Source organism: Dermacentor variabilis, chromosome 2 (genome assembly GCF_050947875.1).
Source record: "Dermacentor variabilis isolate Ectoservices chromosome 2, ASM5094787v1, whole genome shotgun sequence".
NCBI classification, from domain to species: Eukaryota; Metazoa; Arthropoda; class Arachnida; order Ixodida; family Ixodidae; genus Dermacentor; species Dermacentor variabilis.
Window position 1 is genome coordinate 100,502,571 of NC_134569.1, and position 19,676 is coordinate 100,522,246.

Sequence of the window (19,676 nt, forward strand, 5' to 3'; positions counted from 1 at the left end):
CTCTAAAACTCGGAGTTATACTTTATAGACGCATGTATAAAGTTATCAATGCCGGAAAATCTAGAAAATTTGAAACATTGGTACACCGTTTGCGTCTTGTTACTGCATTTACAAAGCACTTCTTGTACAGGATAAAACGTGTCTCTAGTCCGCAGTGTTCTTGTGGCCATCCAGACGAAGATGTGAATCATCTTCTTCTCGAGTGCACGAAATACGATACACAAAGAACAGCAGTGCAAGCTAATTTGTTTATGTTAGACAGAAGACCATTCACTCTCAAGAAGATACTTGGCCCATGGCCAACTGCAGGCCTTCAAAAAAGGGCACTTCTTGCTCCGAAAAAGTTTCTAGAGGACACCAACATTTTGGGAAAATATTAAGCATCAGATGATCCGAATACGCTAAATGAGTAACACAAGCGTTGTCTGTGGTTCATAATTGGTTGATGTGGTGATCGCAACTTTTACGCAATATGTATAATTCTGTTTTCTACTTGCTGTGCATTACATGTGTTGTGTGTTTTGGCTGTACAAAATACCTGACTCTATATATGCGTACGTGGACTGAACTAATGCACAGAACTTTGCGAGAGATGTACTGTTGGACTGTATATTTTTTTATTCATCCAGTGTTCTACTGAGTGCCATATCTCGTGTCGCTATTCTCCCTTTTTACGCAAATTTGTTTCCTTTGCCAAGGGACAAGGAGTAGCCGGTGCCACCATGAAGGCGCCAACCTCTCCTAATATTCACTTCAATTAAAGAAAAATGAAAAATAAAGTGGATGAAAAAACAACTTGCCGCAGGTGGGAACCGAAACCACAGCCTTCGCATTTCGCGTGCGATGCTCTGCCAATTGAGCTACTACGGTGCCGTTTTCCCATCCACTTTCTTGGGTATTTATGTGTTCTAGTAGAACCCTGGGAGTGTTAGCCAGCGCCACCACTCACAGACCTTGGCGGTGGACGTGGATCGCACGCGAAATGCGAAAGTTGTGGGTTCGGTTCCCACCTGCGGGACGTTGTTTTTTCATCCACTTTAATTTCCATTAATTTGTTGTTTCTTTATTTCATTTATTAAGCAAAAGTAATTCCCCCTATGTTGTCCTTGGTGTCAGTGTTTATTGGCTTCTTTTGATATGACTAAGAAAAATCGGGCCCCTCGGTTAACCCCCTTTCTTCTCGTTTATTACATAACGAGGGTCTCGAATCTGGCAACATTGATGCCTTCAGGTAGCATATGTGGGTTTATTGACCAGTTGCCTTCACCCAAAAACATCACGTTCTCGTGACGCCTGCGGCAAAAAGGACGTTCCACGTCCGCCGCCAAGGTCTGTGAGTGGTGGCGCTGGCTAACAATCCCAGGGTTCTGCTGGGACACATATATACCCAAGAAAGCGAACGAAAAAACGGTTCTGTAGCAGCTCAATTGGTAGAGCATCCCACACGAAATGCGAAGGTCGTGGGTTCGGTTCCCACCTGCGGCGAGTTGCCTTTTCATCCACTTCATGTTCCATTAATTTATCGTTTCTTTACTTCATTTATTAAGCACAAGTTATTCCCCCTATGTTGACCTTGGTGTCAGTGTTTGTTAGCTTCTTACCTACGGAGGTAGGCAATATATGGACGTACGATAATAACAACCAACGAATTAGCCTTCGTGCACCATTTCAAAGGAAAACCTGAAGCCGAGTTAGACGAATAGAACATTCGTCTAGAATTCTATCATCCGTTTCTGCCTGCCAATAATTGAGTTTGTTGCCCATATGGCCACCGAAGGTGCCTCTTTGTTTCCCGTTCTCTGTGAATCAGCCAGTGTTGACGACACAACAGAAGTTCGGAATACGTGGCGGCACTCTTTCTTTTTCAATTTCAAAATTTTTTCTAGCTTATAAAAGCGCTGTTCTCGCAGCGGATGCCAAATTCGTAACTACCGAACACTAGTCTTCACAGTTAGCTCAACTTAAGATTTGTCTTTAGTGTTCATTTAAAAAGGTAGAACAAATCTAGAAAGCACACGCATGAAAGGGGAAATTTAGCCATGTTCAGTGTATCTGGGCTCAGAGTTGTTGATTAGTTCGCCCTTACTTTCCAATCTCCTAGCCTCCTGGTTAACTCAGATGGTACAGCGACCGCCCCGGAAAGGCGTTGGTCCCGGGTTTCATTCTCTGACCAGGAAGAGTTTTTTATTCAACTACGGAGCTTTCTTTCTGAGAAACGTGGGCTGGTTTTTATGCGGTTTCGAGATGCAGTCGGGAGGATGACAATTTTTTCCTTTCATATGGGTTTCCTCTACCTCGCGACTTCGGAACCAATTTGCCTGCAGTAACATCGTGTAGAGGGCTAGTCAGTTCGTCTTTAGAATTCAGATGAAACAATGCGATTAAACAAAGACCCACAGAGAAACAAACACCACAGAGCAGGCACAGATTTCATATGGCAAAACACATGCTTGTGGTCTCCAAACGTGAGATGAAAATTATCGAAAAGTCTTATCTGTCGTATAGATGCACGAATTCTGTAAAGTGAGAAGTGTTCGCTCTTTTTCTCTCCTGAATACTCTCATGGCAATTTTATCTTTAATGTTCTATGAAACACGCGTTTTGTAACGCTTATATTACATGAACTCGAAATATTGCGTATGCAACAATCTAATCTTTACAACTTCCGTAATTAAATTCGTAATACGCAGCAGCTGAGCAGCCTCTATAATTTGCCCGAACGACGCTGATCGAATTTAAGAATATCTCTATACGTGAAATGCAGCTGTTGAACATAGAGCTCACAGTCTGTGCTTGTCATAAGCTCGCAAACACTGACCGGAGCTCGCGGCCCAAATGTGAGCTTTCTTCTACAGTGGAATCCACCATTAGTATGGATATGAAAGGATGTTTGATTCTTAGTTCAGTTTTCAAAACAACGTTAGACTTTACATCAGGGAGCGAAATTTTCTTTTAATCTGTTGAAGTTCATGCGGCGTACACCCTCCGTCCTACCTGCCTAAGCTCGGTAGTTGTTCCCTCCAGGGTGAAATCACGACGCTTGTTGGACCATGTTGGCTGGAAAAAACTTTCTCCTAAGTCTGCGGTGCCAGCTGTGCAAAACACCGCAATTTAGGCCACGCTACCTATCGTTTCTCTAGACAACTGGCTTTGAAACTAAACTACATGATGTCACCTACTGCACCAACCCTTTCCGTTGCGCGAAGCCAGACGCAAGTAATGGCGGCCTGCCTGCCAATGCATAGGTCTCTATTAGGCGGCTCAACCTAAGCAGAGTGCCCCGGTCACGCACTGCAGACATGTATAACCGTGGTTCTGCAAGGCTTGCAAGACGTTTCCGAATGCCTAAAGTTGTCAGTGGGATATATACTTACCATCTGTCACGATCTCGCGGCGCTTCTTTCCTATTACCTGGACGACGAGTGCGTAGGCGGACGTAATGAAGAACTGTCCAGGCTCGGAAATGAGCTGCACCCCGCTGGACTCTGGGAAGTGGAAATCGGTCGCCAAACGTATGGCTTCGCATACCTGCGATACAAACAAAGATTTAGGTTTCGGTAATTTAGACTGCCGAATGTTATACGACCACAGCAAGGATCGTAAATGCGATAGAGTATACTTCAGAAAATGTTTTAGAAATTCTAGGTCACATTGCTCAAAACATGTGAATCCATCGAAGAAAACAGCGATAAAAACATGGACGAAGAAGGAAGACACGTTCGACCTGTCTTGTTCCTTTATCGTCCGTGTTCTTACTGCTGCTTTCTTCGATGGAAAAATATCTGATTTCGCGACTTGGGTATTTACGTCATACCGAATGCCAGTTTCAATAAGATCAGCGTTGCTTATACATGAGTCTTAGTGTTGCTAGTGTTTGTTCAATCGAAATCAATCAGCATGTATTGAGAAATGACTTATGCACTTATAGCATGGGCTTGAGTCGTTCCAGTCTCTTTTATATCTTCCCTCCCTGCGTTACAGGGCCACCAGCGATAAGCTGAAACTTCATTTCACTTTATCCAGTTTTAATAATAACTTCTAATGTCGCCATTATGTCGCAAAAGGCTCCTCGCATCTATTTTTCTTGAAACATAGTAGCTTCTATAACCGTTGCGACCGACGATTCTGAACAATGATCAATACGGTGTACGCTTAAATGAAACATGTTACGGAGAATCAGCGCGCCTCCTTACCTCAAGAAATTTGTCACGTATTCTCAAACCTCCAGGAAAGCCGCCACCAACGTCCAGCACACTCATCTCATTCCCCATGTTCGACGCCAGGTCAAAGATAGCTTTTGCTCGCTCGATTGTGCGGGTAAAGATTACCGGGTCCTGGTATGCACAGCCAACGTGAAATCTACGTATAAGAACAAAATTAGTGGCGTTGGAATTTATTTCAGCAGAAAACACGCGGCGACGTGTAAGTCGATGCAGGTGGGTCAAATTTATTCATAGCAGGATAAGCACGAGAAAAAAAAGACGCAATAGTAGCTTCAATGAAAGGCTAGCTTGATAATGGTATGAAAGAACTTATTTTTTTTAGAATTAAAGTAAATATTCTCTATGGTCAATAACTTGAAACTAATGTCTACCTGGGCCTGTGGCCAATTCCAGATTACTTTTGTAATCTTTATGAGCTTGAGTTTCACATAATTTGCACAAGAGGAGGTGAATGTACACGAAAAAGCTACATACGATAGGCCGACAACATTGGTCCCGTTGTTTCTAGCTTCTCGAAGAATCTTTTTGGCCTCGTTGAAAGAACATCCAAATTTGGAGTTGAATGAATGCTGAGAACCCGTCTCATCGGCCTCTATTCGAAGTAGTAACCTGCAGGTATAACAAACAGATGCATTGTTGAGAGCATAGGCACTTCTATGGGGTTGAGAGTGTGTAGTCACAATATTTAATTTGAAGAATCGTTGAGGCGACCGCTTTCGAAGCGGGGTTAAACTGTAGCACTGCCTTCACTGCTCTGGAATCGAGTACTGTTTGGTATTATAGACCTACACTTACGCGAATCCATTGGCTGCCATTGGTGCGCATAGGAATAATAATAAAGAACGGCTTCGAGGGCTTAGGTTGACGAATTACTCTGTTTTAATAATTCTGTTGATTTTGCAACGTTCGCATGACAGTTATTAAACGTCACAAGCAATGAAATGGTCAAAGCAATTGTGATCACGCTGGTACATTAAGTTGAACCAATGATATCGCTCTTAAACCTATCACAAAAAAAACGTCACTGCAGCACACGAAAGTATTTTTCTCTTACTGAAGAAGACAGGGACACCTTTATAAGTGTGTTTTGAGGAATATGGACCCGTATTCACGCACACACACGCACACACACAAAAGATGACAGAAGAAAGGAAAGAAAAACAGGCTAGAATTGTTCGTAAGAGATAACTCCAGTCAATCCTGGTGCTGGACGTACTATTAGCGAAGGTGGCTTGCCAGCGACATGGAGCACTTAGGGACGAGAAGCTATGTTCTTTAAGCCTCTGGTCTCTTCGCCGGCTTTCTGAAGATTTCTGACAGGCCTATCGATGGCGGATAGCGATTATTGCGTGAACATGAAAAGATATACTGCTTTCTTTAGGTTACTCAGCGCTAATGGTAAAGGTCGATGAGAGACTATTTCAATAGCGATTTAAGATTGAAGATTGAGCAAGTTGGTACGGATTCATGTTTCGGTTCGTGCAGCGCTCACGAAGACCGGAGGCAAGGAGGAGAAATGAAGTGGACATGCCTTCGTGGGTACGAGCCATGTTTTGAGGCAACAACAAGAACATGTGCTGTCCAGCCCCTCTATTTCTGTTTGTCCTCGTCTTTGTGAGCTCTGCACGATGAAATAGCGAAGTTTGCTGCCAAAATGTTGCCACATAACCTGTTTCTGCTATCGTAGAAATTCAAAACCAAGTAGATATGGCGCCCCACCAAAAAGACGTTCTTCTACATATGATTTAAGCGGCGGTCCACATGAAAGTCCACATGAAAGAACAGTCGCTCACGTGATATGTCGAAGGACGACTTCTTGGCGGGGCGCCATATCTACTTGGTTTTCCGTTTCCACGGTAACAGAGAGAGCGTATGTCACAACGTTTGTGGCGGCAAACTTCGCTATTGGATCGTGCAGCGCTGACAAAGTCAAGGACAAACAGAAAAAAAAATGAGCTGGGTCATGTGGACTTCATTCCCCATTAACCTGACCGAATGGACGCGGTAAAGATATTGAGATTATATGGTGTTGTCGTTTCTGTACCTTGCACCTTTGTCCTCGATCTTAGCCAGCTCTTCTACGGAATCGAAAGTCATGAGCGTGACGCCATGTTGCTGAGCGAACTTAAGGTCTGAGGAGCCCTTTACAGTATTGGCGTATACGATGTGATCCGGAGAAACGCCCATATTTAGTACAGCGCTCAGCTCGCCCTGAAAAATGAAAGAAAAACCAGGTGAACGATTCTACAGCAACTAGCATGATAACGTTGTCTTTCGAAGCAAAGCGCTTCTGCCATGTCCCCATTCAAAACGGCATGTGCAGAACAAGAAATTATAACTACAATTTCGCCCCAACGATTACAATATAATATAAATGTTGGAAGACACAGCACCGTTCATAGGAAATGGCATCTAGCTTGCCCTCTATATGATGACGCACCAGCAAACGGCACTTTTTAATCTGCAACATATGGAAGACCAAGAATTCGAACCTCACTTACTGCAAAAATTTAGTAGTCCTACGCTCAAAACTAGCACAATCGTGCGAACGTGAAGCTTTAATTGTGAAGGAAATTTAAGCATTAAATAAATTGGGAGTTTCTACGTGCCGAAGCCACGGTCTGACGCCGTATTGGGGGCTCCGGATTAAGTGTGTCCACGCTGGGCTCATTAACTTGCACGGAAATGTAGGTACGCGGGTGTTTTTTGCCTTCTGGCCGCATCGACATTCTGCCGCCGCGGCCGGAATCGCACCCGCGACCACGAGCTATGTAGCGTAACTCCATAGCCACTGAATCATACTGTGGCGGGTGCTAACGAAGGTAAAAAAGCGAGCGCACATTCTGTACAACACTGAGCTATATAACACGTCTACCTTGGTGGAAAGACCAGTACCGCAGACTATACTACTTCATAGCAAATAGACCCGAACGCAAGCGAAGAAAAAAAGAAAGAAAAACAAGAAAAGAACGAAGAAATCACGCAGAAACTCCACTAAGAGTTGTCTAAGTATGCGTCAGCCCATTGTGCCATTTGCTCATCTCAGCACAGCTCGGCGTTATGAAACTCGATCCGGCGAGCTGAAACGACAGCGCTGCGGTGACAGGAGCTGGTGCGGAAGGCGCCGCAAGGAGCAATGATGACGTGGCGACGCCAGGTGCGCTGATGACTTTCCGATCATTGTAATCGTTATCGCTCTTTAGCGGCTTATCCATCCGTGTCGAATAACCGTCATGCACCTGCGAGAATGATCATGCGAGAATGATCGGCTCCATCTAGGTATGATCTCAACGTGGAAGCCCAGGATTTGAAACAGTAGGTTAAATAACAATGGAATATAGAGTAGTCGATAATATTTAAGGGAGATTTGAAATTGAGTTCTTGTCCTAAGAAACGCAGAGCACGCGGAGGCTAACTTTGAGGAGATATCATTAATATGTGATTTCCAGTTCGGACCGTAGGCCAATGTAACCCTTACGCATTCGGTCGAGTCCATCTGCTCCAGGCCACTATTATCAATGCGAATTCGTAAGATACTTGTGTGGATACATTTACGTGCAGAACGAAACACTGTGTAGATTGGTTAGGAAGTGTTTAGTGCTAGTTTGTTAGATTTAACCAGTTTGTGAAGCGCTGTAGCTCATTTCTTACTGTAAAACTTGGTTCCTCGAACGTCTTACATCGAAATATAAGAGCCGTGTCGTCAGCATGAATCACAGTTGTAGCTGTATTTGAAAATAGCGGTAAATCATTGATGTACAGAGAAAGTAAAACAGGCCTGAGAACCGACCCTTGTGGTACTCCTGCTAAAACTGTTAGGTATCGGGATGAAAAATCGCTCATATGACCTCAGCAATAAATTTTCTCTGCGGATTTCATGCTCTCTAAGGGTTTTGCCTTTGCGAAGTGCAGTTCTCAGGCACCACACATTAGTGCTCTTACTTCTAACGCCTATGCGTAGTGAAGCCTGTCCTGCTCACGGGGAGTCGGAGTCCTTTGTACGTCGCGGCTCACTCATATCTAGCGCCATTGTGCAGCACGCTTGCGGCCTAAAGTCCAAGGTCAGATTAAGGAATCAGACAGAAGAGTGGCATGATGCATACAGTATTATTCATTCCCTTGACTAAAAGTTGTCATTAATGAATTCATGTTATGTGCTCAGTCCTGAAGGTAACCATACTAGTTTCTCTAGATACATTGCATGTCGCCTGATATAATCGCTTTAACATAATAAGGCATTTTCAACCTACGCGCAATAAAAAAGAACAAATTACTAGTTCGCCATAGAAAACGTAGGATCGTGTGATGCGAACGCATCACCTCAGGAAGGGTGACTTCAAGTGGCATTCCTTACCTTATTGGAACAGTCGAAGTTGACACCGTGCCGATTGAGAACGTCAAGAACAATTGGATCTCGACATGCTTTCATGGCTGGGAAAAAGTAGAGACAAAAAGGCGGAAGTGAGAGGCGCTTGTGGCGTTTTGTTGTGAACACAGAAAACCAAGAAAACTAGGAGCAACTGGAAAATACTTTGCAATCTTTCAGAAGGAAGGATGACTATGACATATAAATCAATGTTCATCAGAGTTTCTAATTTGCGTCTTTGCTACACATTTAAATCGAAGTTATGTTGCAAACACTCACCCCCCCTCCCCCGCGCCTCCCATGCTGACCGTGGCTGCCGCCTACTGCTGCTGTCTCGTCGAATAGCTGACTTGAAGAAGAAGATGATGATGATTAATTGACATTCGCTCTGAAACAAGGCGGGGACAAGTAGTCAAGTAGACTGCTTGAACTACTCAGGTATGTACAGATGCTTTTCATTCCAGAGTACTTATATACAACCATTTTATTTTTTCTCTTTCTCAAAACTTCTATTTACCTTTTACCACTACCTATGCCTGTAACGGATCCGGTCGTATCAGTGTCTTCCCTGCTTTCTTCCCACCAATACTCTAAACGATTCTTGCTTATCGCGACTGCTGACCAGTAGATGCTTCCGTCCACTTTCAATGCAAGCATTTCTGGAAGGTGTACGTTACCTGCGGGTCTCTCTGAGCGAATCCCTTCGCATTTCTTTAGGTTTTCCTGAGTTGTCTCCGGATTTTTGCTGCAGCCTACGCATGCCTCATCGTGTTGCATATATTAGCTCCGGTGTGTTTTTGTCCTTAGACAACCAGATTCAGTCTCAAATATCAAGACATTTCTCTTCGCGTTATCGTACAGATTTTTCCTTCTAATTTCTTTCTTTTCATTCTTGTAAATCTCCACAGTCATCTTTTGCTTCCAATATTTGTATCCAATTCAGTGTCTCTGTTTCTCTCACTTTCTTTTTGATCACTTCTAGTGATTTACACTCTCAATTACCCTGCACTTGGTTGCCAACTTTCTTGACGTCGTCTTCCATTCTCTGTCCACTCATTTTAGGTACAGATACTTGTGCGCTTTAGCCATCAATTTATTTTGGCCCATGTTCCTGAGTCTTTCTTCAAAACTAACATTGCTCTGCACTTCTCTGACTTCAAACGAGGCCAAGAACATGTCCCCCTGCATTGCCTCATTTGTGATTTTGCCGTAGGCTCACCAAGCCAACTGACCTACTGATCTTTGGTTAAATTCCAACGCCGTCAAGATATCCGATTATAGGCACAAATCGACATTTGCAAACGCTAGCGCTTGCACCATTACCCCTTTACAGATTCCACGAGCCAATATTTATTGTGGCCCCCGAAATACTCTATGTTTAATTATTCCTGCATTCAGCTTCCGCCCTCTTTCTTTTTCAGATTTTCTTGGTGGGTGCTTGAGTTAGTGTTTCCTTCTTCGAGGTATACGCCGAGGTATTCATATTGCTTGAATACGGGTATGACTTGCAGTTGAATTGACGCCACGTAATGACTCGTCTTTTCATTAAAAATCACAATTACAGATATGTCTGTGCTATATTAACGCCTAGATTTGTCAGTATCCATCGGGTCTCGCTATTTGCATTGTTTTCAACACTCAACTAGCCTCGAACCACGAGAAGCTTGAGCTCTGACCAGACGTACGCTTGACAGCGCTCGCTCGCTCCTGGCCCCTCCTGGCTTGACAATGCCTTGACAAACATCGCTTCGCAGTGCGCCATTGAGAGCGCTTCTAAATCCGCAGTTTTGGGTGTGGCTACTATCCGCCGGTCAAGCTGGTGCAGGACAAAGTCAGTGCGCACCACGTTGCATGGTCAGACTGAGGCACATGGGCGGGAGCGCGAACTCCAGCCCAGTTGTGCGCATAGTTAGCCACCACACTCGTACGTAGTCGTGTCTGCAGCACGGGGAACAACGAGGCGGAGCGTTGGAGCTGGGAAATCAACGCTCCAGGGAAGATTACTTTTCAATCGCTGTTTGAACGGATATAACCACTCCATGGTGTTCAGCTGTCTATATGTCGGGATCTCCTTAAACGTGCCCCCTAGCTAGCGCAGGTACCAAGCAAAGCAGAGGCCAGAGTCGAACTACGAAACTGGAATGACGATGGAGCGACCATGACGGCATCACGAACGCATGCATATAGCCATCGGCCTGAGTGAATCTACAACTTTGTCCATTGGTTCGGCATAAGTTCTTATCAAGGTAATAATGTGATGCCGTGCATGCATGCAATCAATTTATGTCATTCTTCTGATTCATGCCATCACATTCATGGGAATCGTGTCATGATTTGACATATGGATATTCCAACCGATACATTCATGCGAATCATTTTATGACATGCATGGCATGACATGTCATTAACGTCCCACATGCATCTCATGATGCGCCAATCTAGAATAAAGCCAGTTAAAATGCATATCATGTCATTCAATACAGTGAGGCATTTTCTTTTGACATTCATGTTAGCATGCATGGCATATTATCAATGTAATGACATGATTAACATTCATGTGACCTCCATTTTCTAGCAATTTATGCATCAGGATATTCATGACATGAATGAAATGACGACGTGCATGCCAAGACGAGATTATCATGAATGACATAAATAACATGACCTGATGGCGTTGTGGCGTTTCTTTAACTGGATACCTATCAGGATATATGTGGAGAGACATGTGCGTGACATCACAAGAATGACATGCTCATGCATGCCTTGTCATTAATGTCATGTCATGACGTAAATTCACGCAATTTATGGTATTAATGTCAGGCATGACATTAATAGGATGATATTTTTTTATTGCCAGGTTATGCACACATGTCATGTCATTCATAGCCAGATACATATCGAGTTAAAGAAATGATTGCAACGGCATCATGCAATTCTCACTATTTATATTACGAAATACGTGCCATGACAAACATGTGACGTCATTTAATGTGATGACAAGGCATGCATATGTCCGGTCATTCATGTCATGACGTATATGAAATGGCATGAAATCCATGTCATTCGTGTCATGTCAGCCACGGCAGGTCACGCATGCATGTCATTTATATCCTGATACATACTGAGCTGAAGAAACGACACTCAGATGAAGAAACTACCACGAAAGCATCACGACGTAGCTAGGCTAGGTACATAGATACACTCAAAGCAACTGCAGTTCGCAAATATTGCTTCGTCTTAAAAACAACTTCCTAAGCATAAAGCAACTGCTATTCCGACTAGGGTCGCCCATAGTATGAGGCTGTCAGATCAATTTGACGCATCAAGAATATCAAAACTAGTACAGAAACACCATCGCATCAACATACCTGCTTGCACACTCATACAAGCAAGGTTACATGGAGGTCGCTTAGACGCAGTTCATATTAAATGCTCATTCAACCGAAGTACCTGCGGCCTGCATGTGACCACCGAATTGCCAGAGCTAACTTGCGCTATAACAATCAACATCGCAAGTTGCTCAACAATCAGGTACGTACTGACGCCAGCTTCAAGTTATCCTGCAAAAGAACAATTTTCTGTGCTCATCAATCAAAAAGTGCATATACTACGGTAATAAGTACTGTTCTAACTGCATTTGATTCTGCCTACGGTGTGATGACGCTGACTGTGAACGGTGCTGATAACACTGATCCACGGATGACCGCAGGAATCTCACATGCTGCATATTTGCACTGGCTGGGGGCATTGCGCTTTATTTGTGACGTCGTTACATGTGGGTCCAAAATATTTTAGAAAGACTAATGACACTCTTATTTAATGAATAATGCGCGCGAATTCAGATATGAAGCGCTTTGCTGCCTTTTCAGGCCACAGTACAGGTGGAGCCACAAAATACTGTTTTGCTAGTAAGTTTGAGCGCACCAACCTATGTAAAATGGAGGCCGAGCTTCGCACAAGCTGGCGGCACGAAGCAGTGACAGTGATAGATTACAGGATTCAAGAGAAGCGCCGCTTTAAATCTTTTCTTTTTTTATCTCTTTCACGTCGCGACTCGAGAAACACCGTTGAAAAAATGATGCACCATACCCAGCCGTTGCTTCTTTTTCTTTCTTTATTCTTATTTTGAGTGCAGCTGTTGTCTTCTGCTCGCTTTTTCTGATGTTTCTTTTGGTCTTTCCAGATAACTCGGTAAATATAATGACGCATGGTTTTAACAATTCCTAGGTACCACGAGATACTGCGGCAGTAACATTCTGCGGCATAAAATGACACGGTACTTTACCCGCCGTGGTTGCTTAGTGGCTATGGCGAGGGGCTGCTGAGCACGAGGCCGCGAGATTTTTCGAAAAGAAAAAAGAGAGAAAGAAAGATGAGAAGCCGTGGTGCAGTCAGTTAGGCGTGCGACTGGCCGCTAGAGGCACTTTGCGCTTATTCGCGGGCTTCTTTCGCGCTCGGAAAAATGCTTTTATGTAGCAGGTATTGAGCAACAGAAAGCTGTATGGATAGTTTTTCATGCCGCTCTACAATTTTCTCGTTGACACTTTTCATCTAATCAATATATTTGAGAGCTTGAATAATTAAGCATAAATATCTAATTAGGCGGAATGAAAATAAACTAGTTGATCTCCAAGCGACGGCAAATAACATTACCTTTGTTCCGTCCAGCTACGTGGCATTTCCATATATTTAAACTCTGGCTAAACTTAGCTGGGCCACCCTGTCCCAGAATTTTTCGCATTACGCCCCGATCGAAATGCAGCCATGGACCGTGGCCAGGACTGAACCCGCTCCCTCGAGCTTAGCAGTGGAACGCCATATCCACTGCGGTAAAGGAGCGGGTTGCTCCTCCTCCACGCCGCACCACCACCGTCCTTCTCGCGGGAGGAAGCAGTGGCATTACGCCAGTTACAAACCGCAACTTTTCCAAATCTTGTCTCTCTCAATAAATTCTACCCACACTGTTATGCAGATCGTTGCCCTGGCTGTGGCAGCTCGCCCACAATCTTCCACGTCACCATTGAGTGCACTGCAAACCTGTTTCCTCCCTTGCCAACTCTCCTTTACCCCCTACGCAACAAAGAGCTGTGGGACGATGCTCTCCACGACGGACCTCCCGAGGTCCTCCGAGCTGTGATACAACGGGCTCGAAACATCGTCGGAATCATCTTAGGGACCCTGGACTGAGGGTTCCTCCCACACTGCTATCGCCATTCAAATATTATTAATAAAGATGTTTTACTCTCTCTCTCCTCTCCTAATCACTTTTCAAATTACCCGTTTGTTACACGAGCTTTTTAAGGTTATCCAACAGGCTAGTTGGTTTGACATGATTACTTAAACAGTGAGCACAGTTTTTGAGTTTTCTGCGACTGGCGCGTCACTGTCTCGTGCTTACTGCTGCTCAACAACTGTGGTATCCTTAAGGGAGCTATTTGACGCTTTTTTGAGGGGAGCTTCTCCTGCATTTCCTTTTTGGCGCAGAGTGTACAGTTTTGCTGTCGACAATGGCACACTAAACCGTTACTGCCTAAATCGGGAACTATTTGTGTTTTGCATACGCAGCACATGAAAGTTACGCAGAAGCATTGTTCATTTATTATTGAAAATTCTCACCGTAGAAAGGCATGATTCTGGGAAGATACTGCCGCCAGATGTCAACCTTCTTGGCAATGTCCCGCACGTCACAGACGAAGAATGCTTCATCATCTGCACGCTGTGAAATATAAACATTTTTGGTTGGACGCGCCGTCAGTCGCTTGGGCAGCGGTAGCTAGGATTTATAGATAAACAAAGGGGCTAATCGGCGGAGCATAGTAATAACTCAGAGCCTTCTTTTTCCGAATGAAAAAAGTAAAAGAACTGCACGGATGACAGAGTGATTAAGTGGTAGTAATTTAATGCGTGCATCAGCCAGTGCACGTGTGCATAGCTCAGAAAAATTGAAGCCCGGACAAAAGGCTGTAGAAAAGGAACTTTGAATACATCAGGTATTTTGAAAACGAGGTTGGCCTTGCTGGCTTCACAGGCGTTGTCGCCCCCCCCCCTCCTACACAAATGTGTGGGAGGGGGGGGGGCATTTGTGTCAAACAAATGCCGCAGATCTGATATCAGGCAGCAAACACAGTCATGCTGCAGAACGTACCGAAAGCAATGCAGTGCGCAACGAATTAACAGAGGATGTATTAAAAAAGCAGTGACGTGCGCCTAACATGATGTGTCTAAGAATCTGTGTTATATTTCCACAAAGCAAAGTACTGCGTGAAGCTTACTTGTGCATATTCCATTCGTCCTAATAGTATTGCTCTTATGATAATGGTGGTTTTAGCACGTAAAACTCCAGGATTCAATTCTTGCGCTGAAATCGAGCCAATATGTTTTCTTTGTTCGACAACTTGTGGTTTTTACCCTCCCTCCAAGCAACGAACACATACCCGTTTCGCAAGAATTTGTCTTGCCACATCGTGCGTTGATCCTTGATTGAAGACGTATGTTCCGTCGTCCGTTACGTAAGGGGCTTGCGACTGGTGGAAGTAAAAAAAAAAAAAGAAGAGCGCAGACACAATGAAGCAATAGTAATTTTCAGGGTTTTTTCCGTTGTGTTTTTGACCTGCGTAGAGCGTCAACACCATCAGAAAGGTGGTGCCCAGTGAGAAAAAAGCTGCTACTTTCACTTGTGCCGAGGCTCCGAAAAGTATTATTTTCAGCTATAGCAAGTAGATGCTGCAAAGCAATGCAGTATTCACACAGCGCATTGGCAAGGCGGGTCCATATCGCTAAGCGTGAGCACATCTGGTTCGGCGGCAGAAAGTGTGTTGTGCAGGAAGAAAAGTGAGAAGCCACAAATTGTTTGAAAAATGATCTGAAGCGAAAACTTCTTAGCCTCTTTCTGCGGTTTCGAGGTATCTATAACCCAACCTCCGTCGAATTCGCAGATACACATCGACGTCAAAACGTCTCGCTCCCTTGTAACTCATGCAAATGATGATTCCGATGATTGGCTTAGAGCCAGGTTCACTCAGTATAGAAGCCCGGTGTTCTCACCACTAGGCCGTGGAAGCGCGCCTAAATAGGCGGAATAAAAAACCCTTGCGATTTTTCTCTAGTGCGATTTCCTTTTGAGACGCTCAGCTCGGTATAGCCCGCGCCGCTCGGCAATAGTTTATTCACAAACGGCGAGCGTACGCGTCTTCTAGCAAGCGATGAAGAAAGAAATCACGGGACGGGTGCGTCGCCGAAATTCAACGCACACCTCTCGTCATACTGTGGCCCCGTAGCGCGTTTCTGCAAGGCAAAGCACATCGCTTCTTGTGATTCAACACGTTTTAATGTCGAATAAAGCTCCCGCTTGCTCTGAAATATCCATCGTGGGCTAAGGCTATTCGCTGCGCGTCTCTCATCTTAGTGCGCCTCGCTCATCTTACTGCGACACAATAGCGCCACAGTATTGCAATCTGTAAATAGAGACGCCCGCACTGCACATACCATGGTACGGTACGATGAACTTTATTCCCTGCACATACCATGTGCCGTGTTTTAATGCACCGCTGTCCAAAACTATAAGAAAACTTCGCTCACATAGACAGACATCAGGGGTCTGTTTTGCATAATTGTTTTCGCAATTATTTTAAAAACCATACGCTCTGCCTATGTTTCCGAGCTCGGGGAAGAACCTGCTGCTAAAAAATCGTATGACTACACTTCCCCTCCCCCCCCACCCCACACACACACAACAAGAATGGCTTCTATTAACAGAGAAACATATACCGCGTAGAAGAAGGCTGAAAGCCTTTCTGGTCAAGCAGCTAGATATTATGAAGTCAGAATAAATAATGATGTATGCTATAGTGGAAAGGAGACCGCTATTAGTTTACTATAGACACTGTATAAGTAAGAAACGCATGAAAAAAAATCAAAGCAGGAACTCTAAAGGATTCATACAGTAACGCGCATAAAGAAGCCTAGCACTGTCGTGTGCAAGAGTAAGTGACCGTTTGCTAAGAAATATATTGTCGCCATGACCTAGAAAAATTATGGTCACTGTGCCTCAACTCGATGTCTAGGCCGAGGACCCCGCTGTAATCAATGTAATAGTGCAGTGTAATAGTAACAGTGCAGTGACGCAGGACGCAAGCATAGCTCGTAAAGCGAACGGGTGGAGGTTGCGTTACTATTGTGCATCGGTGCACATAACGCTTTACACGAAAGACCAGCGTTTATTGATGAAAGTGACAATGATAACGTCCCACAAAATTTACACGTACGAACGGGGAAGCTGTCTTACCGCATTCTGTGACATCAAGTGGTGCTGAGAAGGTGCAGATGTGCGAGCATTTGCCGCCGTCCATGATCCGACCTTCAGTTTAGGTCGCCGTAGCAGAACCCGGCTCATCAGCATTTAGATTATTTGGGTGTAGCCGATAATTGAACCACGAGAAACGAATTCTCCTGAAAAAAAGGTATTTAAGGAAGGTCCACTTCTTTGTCATAGGATACCGAGGAGGCTTAGCATTTCTAGTTTCCAAACGCTTCTCCTCATAAGCGGCGAATGTTGCTCGCAAAAATAGGTCTGCTCGCTTTCAGTGGTGCCCGCTATACGTACCACTACACTTGACAACTTAGGCTACTGCGCATATGCGCACTTGTGACATTTCAAAGCGGGCACAGTGGGCTACACGTAAGGCACTTAAAACACCGAGTTTTTTTCTATTCTTTCGTACAATCGCGTTTAGTCTGGCAGAGCCGAACGGTGCATTATAATTGGGAGAAGTGCGACAACCATTCCAATTCACTTACTCTGCGTGCGCCAACCACGGAAACAGTTGCAGACTTGGGCGACCCGGACTCGTTTTCCCCCGAATGCCGTGGTGACTGACTGGCGAAAGTCGACGTTATAAGGACTGATGGAGCCCGCGACGAACGCTCAACCACAGGCGTCGAAATCGTATGAGAGCAACATTAGAAGTCAATGCATTTAACACGTCATGCACAGTGACAGACGTTGGTATAAATTGACATTTCTTCTTCTTTAATTTCCTCCATAATTTCGTCTACTTCGGGTGGCCTTTTGTACCCTTTACACAAATCGAGCACGAGAAAAGAAATTGAAAAAAAAACCACTTGCGGCGTTACCCCATGCATGCCGCTGGTGAGCACTTTATTGCTGCATACTACGACTGAATATTGACTGCAGCGACATTTCTGACAGAGGTAATTGTACGATCAATACGTGACAGATGTTTTAACCAATGAAAGTGGACAGCTTTCAACTTGTTCAGCTTTAAGATGATCAAAGTTTCAATAACTTAATGCTCAACCGCTTCCTTTCACATAACACGGGGTGGTCAAAGTGCGAAATACGAAAGGGTACGCCTTCCAAAGTGTTGCTTTTAACGCGGATAAATTTGTGTCATACACTCTCTCAATGGTTAAACGGCGCCAAAGAAAGAGACCACTGAGAAGATTTTGTTACTACTGTTTCCACTCTTTAATGGCATGTATTCTGTCGGCAGCATATTCGCGTCTCCTGGGGCTTGTCCATCCGCTCATGAAACAGTATAGCGCAGAAAAAGTAGGAATCACATTTGCAAGGTGACTAAATTATTTTATTTGACTTTCATTTCACTTGGAAAGCGTGACTGTTATTCTAGTAACAGTTTGTGAAGTGTTGAAAATTAGGAGCAGCTAACTAATGTTTCCGTCCTAGTGGCACCAGCTGCAAAATTCGCACAGAAAATGGTACTCACGACAGCGTAGCCCACTGTTTCGCACCTCAACCTTTTAGTGCAAGCCGTGAAGAAGACAAGCGCCCACGACAGCATTTATTCCAGCTTTTCGAGCTGGGGCAGTCATTCCAAAAAGAAAGGGGCAATAATTCATAAAGAGACAAAAATTTGTCGCGCACAAAACAACAGACGCTAATATAAAACTAAGAGGGAGATGGCAACGAGGAGAGAAGCCAAGTAATAGTGCTGGGTCACAAACTCAGGTCTCGTCGGAAGAGAGAGGCGGTTGTGAACAAGCGATCGGCGGGGGGGGGGGGGGGGGGGGGCTTTGGGGCGAGAATGAACGCTGCAGATGGCACCAGCTGCTGTGCACGGGGTGTAATTTTTCCGAAGCATGGCAGTAGAGTGTGTCGTACCGAAGCGCTCATCTGCAGAAGGGCGCTGTCGGTGAACCCAGTATAGAGGTGTAGCCTGAACCAAAAGCTCTTTCTACTCGGCTTTTGTTAAGTAGCAGTGGTGATATACAACTTTACTAAACCCGTAAGTGGTTAAGGGAGTGGGTGGAGGATGCTGGTCCTGCTTCTGAACGTTCGCCTGTAGTAGAAAGCAGTGCGAGTCCTCAATGTGGAGACGGGAGTTTATTAGTTGAAGTCACCAGGTTTACGCTAGCGAGTGAAGCCGAATTGAAGGGCTATTAACCAACCCGAAAGAGATAGAAGAAGACATGTGCGCCCTGAGCCACAGCATCAGGCAGGAAGACTATCGAGAGCAAATACACCTCAAAAGGAAACGTGGAGTGCGTGTGTGTTACAAAGCACGACTTTCAGTGCTTGAGAACATGGCACTCCTTCAAAGTCCTTCAGCACAAGGCTGTCACCAGAATTTTGGGTTGAGGGGTGTCTACAGCCATTGAACGTGCACATGTTCTTCGGACATCGAGAACACCGAGCCACTGCTAAGTACCCCCCTCCCCCACATCCCATTTCCCTTTTCAATAAGCGCATCCGACCCCTTGCTGTTTCCGGACCTGTCATTGCCGTCGCCCACTCTGGAACGAAATATTTACGCTAACGACAGTTGTTTCCGTTTTACCAACTTTCTTTCAGCACGTGCGCTTCCGCTGCATTTGGAAAGTAGGTGCGCAGACAAAATGATTCTGCCGACAGTGACATTAAAAACGGACCCAGACCACAGCGCTGAAGTTTGCATAGCTGACCGTTAATCTGAAAGCCATACACGTTAGAAGCTGTCGCGGCAGCGTCTGCACGGTCTGTCATGATCGTTTGGTGGGTATCTCACCCGATAAGACACGGCAGGCTTATGATTTAAGCGCGGTTTCGGTCAACCAAATAGTTCGCAGCA

The 19,676-nt window shown here is 44.7% G+C and overlaps 1 protein-coding gene across 3 annotated transcripts in view; it reads right to left on the reverse strand.

Annotated features, from left to right (window-relative positions):
• Positions 1–18,536, reverse strand: part of LOC142572401 (ornithine decarboxylase-like) — a 31,961-nt gene extending 13,425 nt beyond the window's left edge. The window contains exons 1-10 of one of the 3 annotated variants that reach the window (XM_075681492.1): positions 18,336–18,536; positions 17,386–17,464; positions 16,874–17,037; positions 15,024–15,113; positions 14,206–14,305; positions 8,578–8,654; positions 6,268–6,434; positions 4,698–4,832; positions 4,194–4,359; positions 3,375–3,528 (exon numbers count right to left, since the gene is read on the reverse strand). In XM_075681492.1, the coding sequence (XP_075537607.1) occupies positions 3,375–3,528; positions 4,194–4,359; positions 4,698–4,832; positions 6,268–6,434; positions 8,578–8,654; positions 14,206–14,305; positions 15,024–15,113; positions 16,874–16,987 (1,003 nt within the window). In that variant the 5' untranslated portion in view covers positions 16,988–17,037; positions 17,386–17,464; positions 18,336–18,536. Of the gene's footprint in view, positions 1–3,374; positions 3,529–4,193; positions 4,360–4,697; positions 4,833–6,267; positions 6,435–8,577; positions 8,655–14,205; positions 14,306–15,023; positions 15,114–16,873; positions 17,038–17,385; positions 17,490–18,335 lie in introns of all 3 variants that reach the window. The other 2 variants (XM_075681491.1, XM_075681493.1) reach the window with 2 other exon arrangements.
• Between the last annotated feature and the right edge of the window lie 1,140 nt (positions 18,537–19,676).